At 47.2% G+C, this 21,157-nt stretch overlaps 1 protein-coding gene across 2 annotated transcripts in view; it reads right to left on the bottom strand.

Annotated features, from left to right (window-relative positions):
* LOC124552503 overlaps positions 1-20,952 on the bottom strand; it is an 84,905-nt gene extending 63,953 nt beyond the window's left edge. For both annotated transcript variants that reach the window (XM_047126787.1, XM_047126789.1), the window contains exon 1: positions 20,821-20,952. In XM_047126787.1, coding sequence (XP_046982743.1) covers positions 20,821-20,900 — 80 coding nt within the window. In that variant the 5' untranslated portion in view covers positions 20,901-20,952. The remainder of the gene's footprint in view (positions 1-20,820) is intronic.
* Between the last annotated feature and the right edge of the window lie 205 nt (positions 20,953-21,157).

Raw genomic sequence — 21,157 nt, 5'->3', positions numbered from 1 at the left:
GAAAAAGCTTGCGGCATAAGACAGAACGCAGGGCAGTTTCATCAGAGATACCCATCTTCAGGGGAGGTTTCCGCATAGCTTGTCAACAAGTTCGTTACCTGGGATTTCAACGTGTCCTGGGGTCCACACAAACACCACTGAACAAGTGGACCGTTCCCGGGCAGACGTGGCCTCCTGCATGTTTGCTACTAAAGGATGGCGAGGGTAGCACTGGTCGGTAGCTTGTAAGCCGCTCAGGGAGTCAGAACAGAGAGGAAACTGCTTACCAGAACAGGAAAGAATGTACTAAAGTGGATGAGATATGGCCACCAGCTCTGCAGTAAATACACTGCAGCCGGCAGGCAAGGAATGCTGTTCAATATGGTCTCTGAACATAGGCGAAGCTAACATTACTGTCAGCCATCGAGTAAACAACTTCAGAGCCCCAGTACACGTCAAGAATTGAGAGAAAGCAACAGCGGAGAGCGTCGGGGTTAAAATGGTCCTTAGGGCCGTGCAAAAGGCCCAGACAACGCTTCGGCCGAGGTATACACCGTGGAGGTGTACGTGAATGGACCTCAGGCAGAGATGGTAAAGGGAAGGACTCCAGTTCAGAGAAAAGGGATCACACGCGAACCGAAATCGTGAGCCCTAATGTTGGCCGCCGATGCGGGAGATAAACTGCTGCATGCGGGAAAAGAAGACAGTAATTCAGATGCTCAGAGGAGCTATGAATGTGTACAACAAAACTGTCAAGCAGTTGTGCACATCGGATCCACAATCTAGTGACTCCGGCCTCCACCAGGACACTGGTCACCGGGCTCTTTCTAAAAGCTCCCGTTGTTAGGCAAATGCCACAGTGGTGCACTGGGTTGACTAAACGCAATGCTGAGGGCACCACCGAGCCGTAAACCAGACTCCCATAGTGAAGGCAGGATTGAACAAGGGCTCTGTAGAGCTGCAGCAGCGTAGAGCGATCTGCACCCCAGTTGGTGTTGCTCGGGCAGTGGAGGGCATTGAGATGCTGCCAGCACTTCTGCTTAAGCTGACGAAGGTGAGGAAGCCAAGTCAATTGAGCTTCTGGATGTCCTAAGAATCGCTATATCTCCACTACAGTGAGTGGGTGGATCATCAATAAGATAAAATTCAGGTTCCAAACGAATGGTATGACGCTGACAGAAGTGCACGACACACGACTTTGCGGCAGAAAACTAGAAGCTGTGGGCTAGAGCCCATGACTGTGCCTTGTGAATGGCACCCTGCAGGTGCTGCTCAGCAACACCAGTACTGGAGGAGCAGTACAAAATGCAGAAGCCATCTGCATACAGAGAAGGCGAGACCGACAGCCCTACAGCTGCTGCTAAGCCGTTGATTGGCACTACAAAATTGAGATACATTCAATACGGAGCCCTGAGGAATGCCATTCTCCTGAATATAAGAGGGGGGTGGGGTGGGGGAGGGGGGGGGGGGGGGAATTATGGGAGGCACCAACCTGGACACAGAGTACGGAGCGAGAGGAAGGTTTGGATAAAAATCAGGAGCAGGCCCCGGAGACCCCACTTATACAATGTGGCAAGGATATGATGTCACCAGGTCATGTCAAATGCTTTACGTAAGTCAAAAAAGACAGCAACCAGATGTTGGCATCTGAAAAAGGCTGTTTGGATGGCAGACTTGAGGGACACAAGATTATCAGTGGTAGAGCGACCCTGGCAGAAACCGCACTGACACGGAGCTAGTAGGCCATGTGACTCCATCTCCCAACCCAACAACCAACACACAATATGTTCCAGCAGCTTATAAAGAACATTGGTAGGGCTGACGGGCCGATTACTATCCGCATCAAGTGGGTTTTTACTGGGTTTGAGCAGTGGAATGACATTGTTCTCCCACCTTGCAATGAAAAGATGCCATCACAGCAGATCTAGTTGAAGATGATGAGGAAATGGCACTTGTAGTCAGAAGAGAGATCATCTGACTGTGGATCCAATCCGCCCCACGAGCTGTGTCGGGTCAATGTGCAAGTGCGCTGAGGAGCTCCCACTCCATAAATGGAGCGTTAAAGGGTTCACTGTGGCGTGTAGTGAATGAGAGGACTTTCCTTTCCACTCGCCGTTTCAGGGTGCAAAAGGCTGGGGGGGGTACCTGTTGGGGTCTGGTACCCAAAAAGACATCTGATCTTTGTCCAGACTTGGGAAGGTGACATATGGCACCCAATGGTCGACACTTACCTCTAACAACACTCCTGTTTCTGTCGTTTTACAAGCTGGCATACACGGGTACGGAGCCGCTTAAAGGCTATCAGATACTGTAAAGAGTGCCGCTCGTGTCACTGTAGAGCTTGCCAACTAATTGCCTCAGTAATTTCCGGCGACCACCAAGGGACTGTCTTTTGCCGGGGGGCACCCTAAAGAGCGAGGGATCACCTGCTCAACCATCATATCGATGTTACCATGTCAGGGAGAGTCAACAGTGACATCAGAGGTTAAAGTTTCCCAATCCACCTTGTTTAAAGCCCATCTGGGCATGCATCTGTGGGCCTGACGCTGGGGCAGTGACAGGAAGATGGGGAAGTGGTCACTACCACACAGGTCGTCACGTGATCTCCAGTGGATAGATGGGAAAAGTCCTGGGCTGTGAATTGATAAATCAATGGTAAAGTAACTAACTCTAACCACACTCAAATGTGTGGCGGGCCCAGTATTTAGGAGGCAGAGATCGAATTGCGTCAATAAATTTTCGACATCCCTGCCTCGGCCAGTAACCACGGTGCCACCCCACAAGGGGTTATGAGCGTTAAAATCTCCCAAAAGTAGGAAAGGTTGATCTAATACATTCAAGGGTACCGCACCATCTGGAGGGAGATATACGTTGCAGACAGTTATTTCCTGTGTCATCCATATTCTGACAGCCACAGCTTCAAGAGGGGTTTGAAGGCACACATTTTCACTAAGATGAGTTTACGACAAATGTGAACTCCACCTGATACTATTATCATAGCTACGGTTTATGTAATATCCCTTATAGTTGCAGAGGTCAGGGGTCTGCACTGCCGGGAACCAGGTTTCCTGCAGGGCACTGCAGAAAGCAGGTGTAAAGCATAACAGCTCCCATAGCTCGGCCAGGCGGTGCAAAAAACCGCCGCAATTCCACTGGAGGATGACATCATCGTGCGACTGGGAAGGCATGGAATGTTCAATGAGGCAGTTTATGCCTCAGGGTCACCTGCTGCCACCGACTTTTTGCCTGAGCAGTCTATATCCATTGTGTCTGAGGGTCCAGCAGAGCTTTTAGGAAGCAGTGGTGTGGGTGCCACCACAAGTTCCTTGGTCTTGGGGGTCGTCTTTTCTGATTTCTCACCCTGTTCCTTGGGTTTCCCTGGTTGGGACGACTTCACTGATTTAGTCTCTGGGACTGAGGATGAGTGTGAAGCCCTACAACCAGCTGCTTTTGGGCTCTTCAGCCACTGGCAGGTGTCACCTTTCCCACTAGTTTCACCACCACCACCACCACCACCACCACCATAACCACCAATTATTCTTACGTTATACCATTTTCTGCTGCTGTTGGTATTACCATATACTCATATGACCAAAAATCTTTGTCTTTTTCATTTCCCTTCACCCACCACCACTACTATATTCAGATCGAGCCTCTGCATTTCCCTTTTCAGTATTTCTAGCTTCCATGCCACATTTGAACTTGTGAAATTCCATGCCCCAACTCTTAGAATGTTATCCTTTCGTTGATTATTGAATCTTTTTCTCATGGTCACCTTCCCCTATGGCAATCCCCTCCCAGAGATCTGAACAGGGGACTAGTCCAGAAACTTTTGCCAATGGAGAGGTCATCATGACACTCTCACTTACAGGCCACATGTCCTGAGGATACAAGTTAGAGGATACAAGTTATGTGCCTCTAATACAGTGGTTTCCTGTGCCTTCTGCATCCTCATGCTGTTTATCATTGCTGATTTTTCTGCCTTTAAGGGCAGTTACCCACCCCAGTTGCCCTGAACCTCCGTCCACTCCTCATCCTTTTGAGAAGGCCGGCCATTGAAAGAATGAGGGTGACTTGTTATGCTGGAAGTCTTTGGCTGACAATCATGATTATTAATCAAATTTAAGTGGTGGCATGTTTCGAACCTGGGACCATGGACAGTGATTAGTACTCACAGGTACTACCCCTAGACCACAAGTGCACCACATATGTCCCATCATTAAGCAGACATGCCATCTTGCTATTGCAATGACAAATGATTACATGTATTGTCATGTTAAAGCTTCAAGATACGGATTCTTATGCAACAATCTGGAAGTGACAATACAGGAAATAAATTTCCTGTACAAGTCCATGATCATTGTGAATATTCCACAAATAAAAACATCAGCATCACTTAATATATTTATTTATAATGCCATTTCAGCTAATGCTACCATAAAAACTAACTCAAATTAAAAGAACAGAATTGCATGTCCATTACAAAAAATTGTAGAAAGTAGCTGAAGGTTTCGTGACAGACCGCTGACAAACAGACCGCTGACAAACAGACCGCTGACAAACAGACCGCTGACAAACAGACCGCTGACAAACAGACCGCTGACAAACAGACCGCTGACAAACAGACCGCTGACAAACAGACCGCTGACAAACAGACCGCTGACAAACAGACCGCTGACAAACAGACCGCTGACAAACAGACCGCTGACAAACAGACCGCTGACAAACAGACCGCTGACAAACAGACCGCTGACAAACAGACCGCTGACAAACAGACCGCTGACAAACAGACCGCTGACAAACAGACCGCTGACAAACAGACCGCTGACAAACAGACCGCTGACAAACAGACCGCTGACAAACAGACCGCTGACAAACAGACCGCTGACAAACAGACCGCTGACAAACAGACCGCTGACAAACAGACCGCTGACAAACAGACCGCTGACAAACAGACCGCTGACAAACAGACCGCTGACAAACAGACCGCTGACAAACAGACCGCTGACAAACAGACCGCTGACAAACAGACCGCTGACAAACAGACCGCTGACAAACAGACCGCTGACAAACAGACCGCTGACAAACAGACCGCTGACAAACAGACCGCTGACAAACAGACCGCTGACAAACAGACCGCTGACAAACAGACCGCTGACAAACAGACCGCTGACAAACAGACCGCTGACAAACAGACCGCTGACAAACAGACCGCTGACAAACAGACCGCTGACAAACAGACCGCTGACAAACAGACCGCTGACAAACAGACCGCTGACAAACAGACCGCTGACAAACAGACCGCTGACAAACAGACCGCTGACAAACAGACCGCTGACAAACAGACCGCTGACAAACAGACCGCTGACAAACAGACCGCTGACAAACAGACCGCTGACAAACAGACCGCTGACAAACAGACCGCTGACAAACAGACCGCTGACAAACAGACCGCTGACAAACAGACCGCTGACAAACAGACCGCTGACAAACAGACCGCTGACAAACAGACCGCTGACAAACAGACCGCTGACAAACAGACCGCTGGGTTTGCTGTAGTTATTTCCGGTGCAGTTCTCTCATTACTACCTGTGCAACAGTCATTCACTGCTTCAAGGGAATCCAGGGTCTGTTCACCTTGAAGCTTTCTGCTTTCTTCTTTCTTGTTGAAGCTAGTGCCATGTTGCGTATTTCTATGGCGTCTCTGAACAAGGTGGTGTGATAGCTTGTCTCTACACCAGTAAGTTCTGTGTCAGCAAATTTTACTATGTTGCTGGCCTCACATAGCACATGCTCTGCAAATTTCTGCACCTTCCCCAACCTGCAATGTAGCTTATTTTACGTGGTCCTGGTGTTCATTGATCATCCTGTCATTCCAATACAAACTTTTCCACAAGTACATAGTATGCATTGTGTGTGACTGAGCACAGTAAAATTCATCAAAATGGAAGTTACTGCTGTAGACAAGAGCTATCACACCTGCTTGATCAGAGCAGCTACAGAAATACACAAAAAGGGCAATAACTAACAAGAATGAAGAACACCTCAAGGTGAACGGATCCTGAATTCCCATGCCGCAGAACAACTGCTGCACGTAGCAAGCTAAGAACCACACCGGAAATGACTACGGAAAGAGGGCCTTTGACATTAGCACGGAAGGTACATAAAATCTACAGCTGCGAGCTCGACTCTACTACACTCTGCCACCAGCAATGGAGAATGAAGCTTTGACAATGCCAGCCACTTGTACTGGCAAAACATCAGAAAAATTATCAATCATACATCAGCTGAAGAACCCAATACAGAAGCCAACAGACAGCATGTCATGAAATATCATGCTACAAGGACGATATATTAGATGTTACAAATTTTACACTACTGGCCATTAAAACTGTTACACAAAGAAGAAATGCAGATGATAAACAGATATTCATTGGACAAATATATTGTACTAGAACTGACATGTGATTACATTTTCAACCAGTTTGGGTGCATAAATTCTGAGAAATCAGTACCCAGAACAACCACCTCAGGCCACAATAACGGCCTTAATACACCTGGGCATTGAGTCAAACAGAGCTTGGAAGGCGTGTACAGGTACAGCTGCCGATGCAGCTTCAACACGATACCACAGTTCATCAAGAGCAGTAACTGGCATATTGTGATGAGCCAGTTCCTCGGCCACCATAGACAACACGTTTTCAAATGATGAGAAATCTGGAGAATGTGCTGGCCAGGGCAGCAGTCTAACATTTTCTATGTCGGGAAAGGCCCATACAGGACCTGCAACATGCGGTCATGCATTATCCTGCTGAAATGTAGGGTTTCACAGGGATCGAATGAAGGGTAGAGCCACAAGTCGTAACACATCTGAAATGTAATGTCCACTGTTCAACCAATGGTTGGTTTAAGGATTAAAGGGACCAAACTGCAGAGGTCATCGGTCCCTTTTTCCAAAATACTAAAAATACCCACAGAGAATAAAAAATGTTCAACAGAATAGGAGACAGACGACACACAACAAAAGAAACATCGACAAGGACCAGACAAAACGAAATAAAATCACACGGAGTGTGACGGTGGCCAGGATGGAATAAAAGCGGCGGCGGAAGGCCTCTGGAAGGACTGAGTCCTTCGAGCCCTGTGCCAAGTCGAGCCGAAGGCAAGGGTGAGGAACACACCACGGGGGAGTACGCAGAGGTGCCTGGAAAGGAGGTGGAACAGGGAAAAACCCAAGCCCGCAGAGAAGCTCCTTGACGCGTACGGCGATCGGACAACCCGACCCGGGCCGACGGTCTGGTAGATGGACGACCGACTGCGGGAACAGGACACGGTAATTTGGATGCCCGGGCAAGCTAAAAACATGGGCAGCATAAGCAGCCAGTAATTGTTGGCGTCGTACCCGCAGTGGAGGGACACCTGCCTCAACAAGGATGCTGTCCACAGGGCTGGTGCGGAAGGCACCAGTGGCAAGTCGGATCCCGCTGTGTAGTATTGGGTCCAGCACCCGCAACGCAGAGGGGGATGCTGAGCCATAAGCCAGGCTCCCATAATCCAGACGGGATTGGATTAACGCCTGGTAGAGCCGCAACAGGGTAAATCGGTCGGTGCCCCAGCAGGTGTGGCTCAAGCATCTCAGAGCGTTTACATGCCGCCAACACGCCTGTTTAAGCTGCCGGATATGAGGTAGCCAAGTAAACCGGGCATCGAAAACCACCCCCAAAAACCTGTGAGATTCCACCACTGAAAGAAGTTTGCCGGCAAGATAAAGCCGCGGCTCCAGGTGGACAGTGCGTCGCCGGCAGAAATGCATTACGCAGGTCTTGGCTGCCGAAAACTGGAACCCATGAGCTACAGCCCAAGACTGCGCCTTGCGGATAGCACCCTGTAGCTGACGTTCAACAGCTGCAATGCCAGTAGAGCTGCAATAAAGGCAGAAGTCGTCAGCATCCAGGGAAGCAGAGACAGAATTTCCCACGGCCGCAGCGAGCCCGTTAATGGCTATTAAAAACAGGCAGACACTTAAAACAGAACCCTGTGGCACACCGTTCTCCTGGACGTGGGTGGAACTATAGGAGGCTGCGACTTGCACGCAGAAGGTACGATACGACAGAAAATTTCTGATAAAGATCGGCAGAGGGCCCCGAAGACCCCATCCATGATGCGTAGAAAGGATGTGATCACGCCATGTCGTATCGTACACCTTCCGCATGTCGAAAAAGACAGCGACCAGGTGCTGACGGCGGGCAAAGGCAGTACGGATGGCCGACTCCAGGCTCACCAGATTGTCGGCGGCGGAGCGGCCTATACGGAACCCACCCTGAGATGGAGCCAGAAGGCCCCGAGACTCCAGTACCCAAGTCAAGCGCCGGCTCAGCATCCGTTCGAGAAGCTTGCAAAGAACGTTGGTGAGGCTAATGGGGCGGTAGCTCTCCACCTCCAAAGGGTTCTTGCCTGGTTTCAGAATGGGGATAACGATACTCGCCCGCCACTGCGACGGAAACTCACCCTCGACCCAAATACGGTTGTAAAGGTCGAGGAGCCATCGCTGGCAGTCCACTGAGAGGTGTTTCAGCATCTGGCAGTGGATGCCATCTGGTCCAGGAGCGGTATCAGGACAAGCGGCAAGGGCACTGCGGAATTCCCACTCACTGAATGGAACATTGTACGATTCTGGTTGGTTGGTGCGAAACGAAAGGCTCCGACGTTCCATCCGCTCTTTAATGGAGCGGAAGGCCTTAGGGTAATTCGCAGAAGCGGAACTCATAGCAAAATGCTCTGCTAAGTGGTTTGCAATGACGTCGGAGTCAGTACAAACCGCTCCATTCAGTGAGAGCGCAGGGACGCTGACAGGTGGCCGATAGCCGTAGACGCGTCGAATCTTGGCCCAGACCTGCGATGGAGTGACATGGAGGCCAATGGTGGACACGTACCGCTCCCAGCACTCCTGCTTGCTTTGGCGAATAAGGCGGCGGGCCCGCGCACGCAGCCGTTTGAAGGTGATCAGGTGTTCAATGCAGGGATGTCGCTTGTGACGCTGTAGCGCCCGCCAGCGATCTGTAATCGCTGCAGCGATCTCAGGCGACCACCGAGGCACAGTCCGCCGCCGAAGGGACCCAGAGGAGCGGGGAATGGCAGATTCGGTGGCAGTAACGATGCCGGTGGTGACCGATTGAACCACCGCATCAATGTCGTCATTAGAGAGAGGCTCAAGAGCGGCAGTGGAGGAGAACAAGTCCCAGTCAGCCTTATTCATAGCCCATCTGCTAGGGCGCCCAGAAGAGTGACGCTGTGGTAGTGACAGAAAGATCGGAAAGTGGTCACTACCACACAGGTCGTCATGCACACTCCATTGGACAGACGGTAAGAGGCTAGGGCTACAGATTGAAAGGTCAATGGCGGAGTATGTGGCATGCGCCACACTGAAGTGTGTGAAGGCACCATCATTTAAAATCGAGAGATCGAGCTGCGACAATAAATGCTCAACGATGGCGCCTCGACCTGTTGCCACTGACCCACCCCACAGAGGGTTATGGGCGTTGAAGTCGCCCAATAGCAAGAAAGGTGGCGGCAATTGGGCTGTCAGCGCAGCCAGGACATGCTGCGAGACATCACCATCCGGTGGAAGGTAAAGACTGCAGATGGTAACAGCCTGTGGCGTCCACACCCAAACAGCGACAGCCTCTAAAGGTGTTTGGAGAGGGACAGACTCGCTGTGCAGAGTGTGAAGGACATAGAGGCAGACGCCACCCGACACCCTTTCATATGCTGCCCGGTTCTTATAATAACCCCGATAGCCACGGAGGGCGGGGGTTCGCATTGCTGGAAACCAAGTTTCCTGAAGAGCAATGCAGAAGAAAGGGCGAAGGCTGATAAGTTGTTGGAGCTCAGCTAGATGGTGGAAAAAAACGCCGCAGTTCCACTGGAGGATGATATTGTCCATGGCTAAGAAAGGCGTGAAAGGACTGGGAAGGCAATTTACGCCGCTTGTTCACTCACTGCCACCGATTCAGTACCCGTACAAGAGGCATCCATGGCGTCTGAGGGACCAGCGAGATCAAGGTCCTCAGCGGACGCCAGAATCTCGACTTCATCCTCAGACGCAGAGCGCGAAAGGGGCGGTGGGGTTGGTGCCAGCGCAAGTTCTTTGGCCTTAGAGGTCTTTCTCTTGGACTTCTCTCGCTGAACCTTGGGTTTCACCGGCTGGGAAGGCTTCACCGATTCAGTCTCCGGGACAGAGGAGGATCATGAAGCCCTACGCCCGGCCGCTGGTGAGGACTTATGCCACTGGCGGCCGTCATCCTTCCCACTGGTGGAACTATGGGAAGGGAGGGTCCCAAGGGAACACTTACGGGCGAGAGTAGCCGAAGAAGTTAGATGCTTCTCCGGCTGAGAAGCGGGGACGGACGTCCCCGACGGGTGGGAGGAGGTTGCTCCTGAGGTAGGTGGTGCAGGAGCAACCAGCTGGGTAGAGCCCCCCCACGGGCAAGGGGGCAGGAGGAGTCTTACTGCTTATCGAGCTGGCTGGAAGACTCGAAACTGATGGGGCTAGCACAGTAGTTGTAGCAGCTGCATAAGAAGATGTCATTCTCACGGGATGGAGTCTGTCATATTTCCTTTTGGCCTCAGTATAGGTCAGCCGGTCCAGGGTCTTATATTCCATGATTTTGCGCTCTTTCTGAAAGACTTTGCAGTCAGGCGAGCAAGGGGAATGATGCTCTCCGCAGTTGACACAGATGGGAGGCGGGGCACATGGAGTATCGGGATGAGATGGGCGTTCACAATCTCGACATGTGAGGCTAGAAGTACAGCGAGAGGACATATGGCTGAACTTCCAGCACTTAAAGCACCGCATCAGGGGAGGGATGTAGGGCTTGACGTCACAACGGTAGACCATCACCTTGACCTTCTCCGGTAATGTATCACCCTCGAAGGCCAAGATGAAGGCACCGGTAGCAACCTGATTGTCCTTCGGACCCCGATGAACGCGCAGGACGAAATGAACACCTCGACGTTCTAAGTTGGCGCGCAGCTCGTCGTCAGACTGCAAAAGTAGGTCCCTATGGAAAATAACTCCCTGGACCATATTTAAACTCTTATGTGGTGTAATGGTAACGTGAACATTCCCCAACTTGTCACAAGCAAGTAACCTGCGTGACTGGGCGGAGGATGCCGTTTGTATCAGTACTGACCCAGAGCGCATTTTGAACAAGCCCTCCACCTCCCCAAACTTGTCCTCTAAATGCTTGACGAAGAACTGAGGCTTTGTGGATAGAAAAGACTCCCCATCAGCTCTCGTGCAGACTAAGAATCGGGGCGAATAACTATTACCTCCATCCTGAGACTTATGCTCCTCCCACAGCGTGGCCAGAGAGGGGAACGTTTTCAGATCGTACTTTTGAGCATTAAATTGAGCCCGAGAACGCTTAGAGACTGCTAGCGGCTGGCCGCCAGCGAGAGATGATGTACCACGCTTCATTGCGGGTCATCCGCCCTGATGCCACCTACTCCGACCAAGGGCCCTCCCCACGGGCGCCACCCAGCCACAGCAAAGGCCACCTGGCAGGATGGCCGTTGCCGGCAGTCTATATACCCCAGGAGGATAGGCATCTACTCCTTGGCATACGTAGGGAGTTAACGGCGCAGGCATCAGTAGAGCTATCCCTGTGTTGTCAGGGGGTTACAACCAAGAGGGTACATGGCGGCCCCACCACAACGGACTGGCTACCGTGCTGGATCTGAGGTGCAAAAATGTCCAAGGTCGTCGTCGCAGTTAAAAGAAACACTGCAGAGAGCAGCGTGGTAATCGCACCCAGGGACGTATCCTCGCTCAAGAGATCGAAAACGAGCGGGACACCATTGCAACGACGAGAAAGCCGGCTAAAGGTCTAATTGCACGACGGATACAGTGCACCATGTAAGGCGCCCTTCCCCAATTGGCTCGCTCTTCGGAATAATTTAGAAAGATGGAGGTCAAACCCGAGAGGGTACCATCACGTAAGGCCGAAACATTTGAGACTCCTTTTAGTCGACTCTTACGACAGGCAGGAATACCACGGGCCTATTCTGATCCCCGAACACGCGGGAGGGGGGGGGGGGGGTGATCAATGGCACCCCATACAATCACGCTGGGTAATATGCCAGTATGGCAATGACAAATGTGCGTTCACCGCGATGTCGCCAAACACGGATGCGACCATCATGATGCTGTAAACAGAATTTGGATTCATCCGAAAAAATAACGTTTTGCCATTCATGCACAAAGGTTCGTCGTCGAGTACACCATCGCAGGCGCTCCTGTCTGTGATGCAGCGTCAAGCGTAACCGCAGCCACGGACTCCGAGCTGATAGTCCGTGCTGCTGCAAACGTCGTCGAACTGCTCATGCAGATGGTTGTTGTCTTGCAAACGTCTTCATCTGTTAACTGAGGGATTGAGACGTGGCTGTATGATCCGCTGCTAGTGATAAAAGGCCGTTGGGTTCCAGCACGTCATTCCGTATTACCCTCCTGAACCCACTGATGTCATATTCTGGTAACAGTCATTGGATCTCGACCAACGCGAGCAGCAATGTCGCGCTACGATAAACTGCAATCGCGATAGGCTACAATCCAACCTTTATCAAATTCGGAAACGTGATGGTACGCATTTCTCCTCCTTACACGAGGCATCACAACAACATTTCACCAGACAACGCCGGTCAACTGTTGTGTATGAGAAATCGCTTGGAAACTTTCCTCATGTCAGCACGTTGTAGGTGTCGCCACTAGTGACAACCTTGTGTGAATGCTCTGAAAAGCTGATCATTTGCATATCACAGCATCTTCTTCCTCTCCCCAATGAAACATGGACCTTGCCGTTAGTGGGGAGGCTTGCGTGCCTCAGCGATACAGATAGGCGTACCGTAGGTGCAACCACAACGGATGGGTATCTGTTGAGAGGCCAGACAAGCGTGTGGTTCCTGAAGAGGGGCAGCAGCCTTTACAGTAGTTGCAGGGGCAACAGTCTGGATGATTGACTGATCTGGCCTTGTAACACTAACCAAAACAGCCTTGCTGTGCTGGTACTGCGAACGGTTGAAAGCAAGGGGAAACTACAACCGTAATTTTTCCCGAGGGCATGCAGCTTTATTGTATGGTTAATGATGATGGCGTCCTCTTGGGTCAAATATTCCGGAGGTAAAATAGTCCCCCATTCGGATCTCCGGGTGGGGACTACTCAAGAGGAGAAAGAAAACTGGCGTTCTACAGATTGGAGCGTGGAATGCCAGATCCCTTAATCGGGCAGGTAGGTTAGAAAATTTAAAAAGGGAAATGGATAGGTTAAAGTTAGATAAAGTGTGAATTAGTGAAGTTCGGTGGCAGGAGGAACTAGACTTTTGGTCAGGCGAATACAGGGTTATAAATACAAAATCAAATAGGGGTAATGCAGGAGTAGGTTTAATAATGAATAAAAAATAGGAATGCGAGTAAGCTACTACAAACAGCATAGTGAACGCATTATTACGGCCCAGATAGACACGAAGCCCACGCCTACTAGAGTAGTACAAGTTTATATGCCAACTAGCTCTGCAGATGACGAAGAAATTGAAGAAATCTTATAACGAAATAAAATAAATTATTCAGATAGTGAAGGGAAACGAAAATTTAATAGTCATGGGTGATTGGAATTCGGTAGTAGGAAAAGGGAGAGAAGGAAACATAGTAGGTGAATATAGATTGGGGGTAAGAAATGAAAGAGGAAGCCGTCTGGTAGAATTATGCGCAGAGCATAACTTAATCATAGCTAACACTTGGTTCAAGAATCATGGAAGAAGGTTGTATACATGAAAGAACCCTGGAGATACTAAAAGGTATCAGATAGATTATATAATGGTAAGACAGAGATTTAGGAACAAGGTTTTAAACTGTAAGGCATTTCCAGGGGCAGATGTGGACTGACCACAATCTATTGGTTATGAACTGTAGATTGAAACTGAAGAAACTGCAAAAAGGTGGGAATTCCAGGAGATGGGACCTGGATAAACTGAAAGAACCAGAGGTTGTACAGAGTTTCAGGGAAAGCGTAAGGGAACAATTGACAGGAAATATATATATATATATATATAAAAATGCACTAAATGAAGCAGGCAAAAAGGAATACAAACGTCTCAAAACTGAGATTGACAGGAAGTGCAAAATGGCTAAGCAGGGATGGCACACGCGCGAACACACACACACACACACGCGCGCGAACACACACACACACACACACACACACACACACGCGCGCGAACACACACACACACACACACACGCGCGCGAACACACACACACACACACACACACACGCGCGCGCGAACACACACACACACACACACACACACACACACACACACACGCGCGCGAACACACACACACACACACACACACACACACACACACACGCGCGCGAACACACACACACACACACACACACACACACACACACACGCGCGAACACACACACACACACACACACACACACACACACACACACACACACGCGCGAACACACACACACACACACACACACACACACACACACACACACACACACACACACACACACACACGCGCGCGAACACACACACACACACACACACACACACACACACGCGCGCGCGCGCGCGAACACACACACACGCGAACACACACACACACACACACACACACACGCGCGAACACACACACACACACACACACACACACAAACAGACACACAGACACACACACACACACACACACACACACACACACGCGAACACACACACACACACGCGAACACACACACACACACGCGAACACACACACACACACGCGAACACACACACACACACGCGAACACACGCGAACACACACACGCGAACACACACACACACACACACGCGCGCGAACACACACACACACACACACACACACACACACACGCGCGCGCGCGCGCGCGCGCGAACACACACACACACACACACACACACACACGAACACACACACACACACACGAACACACACACACACACACACACACACACACACACGAACACACACACACACACACACACACACACGCGCGCGAACACACACACACACACACACGCGCGCGCGAACACACACACACACACACACGCGCGCGAACACACACACACACACACACGCGCGCGAACACACACACACACACGAACACACACACACAATCGAAGACACACACACACACGAACACACACACACACAATCGAAGACACACACACACGCGAACACACACACACACACACACGAACACACACACACACACGAACACACACACACACACACACGAACACACACACACACACACACACGAACACACACACACACACACACGAACACACACACACACACACACACACACACACACACAAACGAAAAAAATAAACCAAAAGAGGGACCTGATCCACCCACACCTCAACCCCCCCAACCTCCCCCCTCACCCCAAAATAAAAAACCCATTAAAAATCCAACTGCAACATGAAAAATTTCAATCACACACTACAACTCAACAAAAACTTCAACAAAATAGATCCTCCATAACTCAAACACAAACCAACACCCCCCCCCCTCACATACACCATGCACCCCATACTGAGATGCAGCCACCCAACCACTTACCCAAACCACCCTAACCAACCACTTTAGGCCTATACATTTTACTAACAGCCCTTTAAAAAACCCGAAAAACACAATAGCCCTCAGGGACACTCTTTCGCCAACAGTACTCATCTAAAAGAGACTGAAGGTTGGAATAGCACCTCTTCCCCCCCCCCCCCCCCCCCCCAAAGAACTGACTTAACAGTCCCCCCACATCCCCTCTATTGTATTTGTCTCATAATTTTTCAACTCTAACAAGGGAACCTCCCCATCGCACCCCCCTCAGATTTAGTTATAAATTGCCACAGTGGATAGACCTTGAAAATCTGAACACAGATCAATCGAGAAAACAGGAAGAAGTTGTGTGCAACTATGAAAAAATAAGCAAAATATACAAACTGAGTAGTCCATGTGCAAGATAGGCAACATAAATGACCGACAGAACACAGGAGCGCCGTGGTCCCGTGGTTAGCGTGAGCAGCTGCGGAGCTAGAGGTCCTTGGTTCAAGTATTCCTTCGAGCAAAAAGTTTACTTTTTTATTTTCAGACAATTATGAAAGTTCAGGCAGTCACATATAATCAACTTCGCTCTCCAAAATTCCAGGACATGTTCAGATTTGCTTGGACATATGCAGGACTTGACGGTCTACATACGGAAAAACTTGAAAACGGAAAAAACATATGTTTTGACAGAGCACAGGGAAAAGTGTGCGAGTGTGAGACTTTTGGATTCATTTGTTGCAGTTTATGTGACAAACTCTTATGTTTTCATCACTTTTTTGGGAGTAATTATAACATCCACAAGAAAACCTAAATCGGGCAACGAAGAAGAATCTTTTTACCCATTCGCCAAGTGTACAAGTTAGGTGGGTCGACAACACATTCCTGTCATGTGACGCACATGCCGTCACCAGTGCCGTATAGAATATATCAGACATGTTTTCCTGTGGAGGATTCGGTTGACCTATGACCTTGCGATCAAAAGTTTTCGGTTCCCATTGGAGAGGCACGTCCTTTTGTCTACTAATCGCACGGTTTTGCAGTGCGGCCGCAAAACACGGACACTAAACTTATTACAGTGCACAGAGACGTCAATGAACGAATGGATCGATCATAACTTTGCTAAAATAAAGAAAAATTTTTCGCTTGAGGGGAGACTTGAACCAAGGACCTCTCGTTCTGCAGCTGCTCACGCTAACCACGGGACCACAGCGCTCCTTATCTCGAAATGTCCATGATATTACCTATCTTCGCGTGGACTACTCAGTTTGCATATTTTGCTTATTTTTTCATAGTTCGACACAACTTCTTCCTGTTTTCTCGATTGATCTGTGTTCGGTTTTTCAAGGCCTATCCACTGTGCCAACATACAACTAAATCTGAGGGGGGTGCGATGGGGAGGATCTCTAACAAAAATAATAAGTCACCAGTACAATCTCGCACATGCCCAACCTAGACTTCTCGAACCAGGAACCACGCCATATGGAACGGCGAATGTCATCCTTTCGACAGTGCCACATATAACCGTCCCTGGTCCGAGATGCCAGAACTATAGCCAACTTCATTTCTTCGTTACAAATAGAGCACTTCACGACCCTGGCAATTCAACCAAACAGCTGCAAAAACTATCAGTTCCAAAGCAGTGTTTCCCATCATTTCCCTCAGATGCGCGCTATTAATTTTATCCGCCATGTCTATTCCTGAACAAAAACAACAACCGATTAATTTATTCAAATTACCACATGACCTACAGTGAACAACACTAAATTAACCTTCACACAAAACCACTAAATCGTTAACTCACTGAAACGAATTCCACTACAAACACAGCCAACACTAACAATTCTGTATAATGAGCAAGAGTAAACTGAGCCCATTACACCACACAAACGTAAACCCAGAACATACACCAGAGGGCACAACAAACCACAACACGATGACATCTACAAACACACCACACTCGCAAACCAAACTCCACACCGTCATGACGTCACACACCACAACACCCTTACGTCATGGGTCAAAGCCGATGCGTGGGATCGGACGCTTCTGTCGACTCTCAATTTACAGTCATCTGAAGCAACTATCATCAGTATGCTATGCAGTTTCAGTAATAATAATTCAAGTGAGCAGTAGTTTACACATTAAAACAGATATTGGATTGTCAATTCTGTCTATTTATGGAAAATATTCCAGGAAACAAATGTACTGAATATAGTAACAACATCTAAGCTGCAATAAGAGGCTATAGACATTACAACAAAGTGGGAAGAGAACTCACTGTACTGAATTTTTTATACACGAAGGAATCTTTATTGTTCCAAGTGAATAGTTTGCAAACAATGTCCTGCATAAAGAGACTGACAAGCACCAAAGAAATAGGTCTTTACATGAACATGGGAACAGATGCAGCCACCAGTTACACCTCAGCAGGAAATAAAATAAAATCTTGTGCCGTATAATGAAATAGAGTTATGCAATTAAGTGATCGAAGACAAACATGAAATATACATGTCCAGTAATACTGTACACTCAAAATTATTCATTAAATAGCAGTTTCGAAACTTCAGGATTACCTGAAATATGTAAATTATATAGACAACTGTACTATTGCTATTACTATGACTGAGGGCTTTTGCAATACATTCAACTGAATAGTGAAAAATGCTGTACAAACGTGTAACAGCAAATATTGCAGACCTATTTATGTAACTGTGTGTACTTGGGCACATATTTATGACATACATACAACTTACATTGTCTACACATGGATAAGTATACAGTAGTATAGAATAGTCAATCATCAGGTTCCCAAATCAGAAGACATCTGAATTCTCGGGTCTGCTCAGGCCAAATTCAAACCTTTCTCTGGTACAATCAACATTACTTCACTCCTAAATCCAAAAAAGCTCTACAAATTAGGGGAAACAGTTAAGAAAAGTCAAATTTTAACCATGCTAGAAACAAGATTGCAAAGTGAGAATGCCACCACGTAGCATGGATTTTGGAAATTACAGACTATTCAAAAAGCAAAAAAGGCAAAATAACACCAATCAATATACCCCATGTGGTAGATAGTATTAACAGTTTCATAAGACATTCAGAGATTCATAATCAAAGTGAAGAACAAAATTAATGACAATTTACTTTGAATGTGCAAATAAAATTTAAACAGTAATTAATGTAAATCAACCAGGGGGGAGGGGGGGGGGGCAGGGACAGAAAAGTAAACATGCGATGGGGGTGTGATAGAAAAATTAATCTCTAAAATTCCACAAAATCATGGGAAAATTTTGACAGAGTATTTTAATGATTAGTTAGTGCAAGAGAAAATGCAAGGAAATAATTTGTGACTTCCTTGTGCACAAATGGAACAAGCAAAATGGATACTTGTCTAACTGTGTAGAAATCGTAACCACAAAACTGTCAACACATTTCAAACAAAACAAAAAATATTGCTATCACCTGACAAGAATTTAGGTGAAATCCGTACTGATCATATCACAATCTCACAGCCACATCACAAGGGGATTTTAAATATGTACAAGTACACAAATGTCCAAATATTTACAGATCACTACCTAACCACAGTGAAACTAAATTTAAAGCCTCAAAAGTTCAGCAAACAGATACAGGTAATACCGAAAATGATACTGATTAACTCCAAGCAATGCTATTAGCAAATGAACTCAAAACACAAGCACTAAACTCCAAAGAAATCTGAACAGAAACTTACCGAAACCGCATAAACTCAAATTCCTCTACAAAGATGGAAAGAGACATCCATGGTGGAACAAAGACTGTGCAAGCAGTAAAATCTTGACAAAGGGCATTCAACTCATGAAATAATAAACTGGAAAAAAAGTGCCAAGCAACTCTAAGCAGCTTGAAAATTGAACAAAAAGACATTATGAGAAGTGATCTTCAGGCTTATAAAAAACAGGGATTCTTATATGAAACACTTAAATCAAAGCTAAATGGATACCAGCCCCAAAAACTGTTTCATGAAGAAAGTGCACACTTTGCACATAACCAAGAAATAGATAATTTAAAAAACTTCCAAACTGCCCTAAACCCAAAGAAAGATTTCTATCAGAAATTCTAAAAACCAATTCAGATTCACAAGCATCAAATGAAGGGGAAATTGCTGGATAAGAGGTTAAAAATAAGCATTTGGTTAGGACGGAACTGTTGCAGAAGTCCTAAAACCTCCCACAAAAATTTTAAAAGATAATTACAGTGATCATGCAAAATATCTGACAGAAAACCATACAAACTGGAAAACTGCACTGATACATCCACTACATAAAAAAGAACCATAACCAATAATACCTTTAGACGGGCCTTCAGTTTGTGCCATACAAAATTGTCTTAGTACACAACACCACCACCACCACCACCACCACCACCACCAACCTGAATTCAAATTCGGTGAATATCAAGAAAATTCCAGACCAAACGGATCTTGTCTAAAACAAATTTTAGCTATGAAACTAATTCCCACATCAAAATATTTATAATAAGAAGGTATCTTTATAGATTTTAAGTAAGCTTATGAGGAAAAGTAATCCGAAAGTGGCGAAAACTGAAATTACAGTTTAAAATTGATGAACCAATCAAATTCAAGAGTGATTCTCAACCCAAATATATATGTTAAACTATTCAGTGACAGCTTTCTGACTAACAAATGACATCCGTGACCAAAAAAATGCATATCAAAATACACAAAACTGAGGCACTACAATACAGCCACAAAACCAGTCTGTCTACATGGGACTGAAGGCACTGAAGAAATCCAATGTGAAAAACGAAAATAACATTATTAGTTTGAAATCGCACTTAGGAATGAAAATACTGTACACAGAAATTGAACGGGCAGAAATTGCGCTTCAGGGTACTCGTCCTGGCACAAAAATCCAATGAGACCATTACAGTTTGATCCTATGAGCGCAAAAAGGAGCTATTCTGTAAGACAACGTGATACAAACAATAAGAAAAGGTAAAACTAAAACATAAAATGCCCCTAGTTGTACATGGCGTAGTCAAGTAGGTCCCAAACGTGATAATTATTATATTACATTATGTTTTCGTTACAATAATGAAATGAAGTATTCAGCAATAATCCAGCGAGAAAACGAAAAAATAGCACTATGGTTACAGGTGGCTGTCGGGAAAAGCGGATTTAATTGAATAGCTCAAACCTTCGCAGTGTTTCCTCGTCTGGTGGAGGAAGACCAAGCCCTGCTCTCCAACTGACGACTTTTAATTTAAACTCTTCCATCTTCTATTGAACTCTGTTAACACTAACTCACTGTATGTCACGCCGATTTCCTCTTTCAACTCGCGCAGAAATTTTCAAATGTCAACAGTGTACAATTCGATTATCGACACTTGTTGTCGATTACATCAAGGTCGATTAAAAGTTAACAGAAAAAATTGGCCTTTCAAAAATTGTAATACACCACCCCCGTTTTAAGTTAAATGAGGGAATTAATCGCGATTAAAGTTAACTGAGGTTGTAGACTCGTTTACCTTGAA

The sequence above is a fragment of the Schistocerca americana genome, chromosome 10 (genome assembly GCF_021461395.2).
Source record: "Schistocerca americana isolate TAMUIC-IGC-003095 chromosome 10, iqSchAmer2.1, whole genome shotgun sequence".
Classification (NCBI taxonomy): Eukaryota; Metazoa; Arthropoda; class Insecta; order Orthoptera; family Acrididae; genus Schistocerca; species Schistocerca americana.
This window is presented reverse-complemented; position numbering and strand designations above follow the sequence as displayed.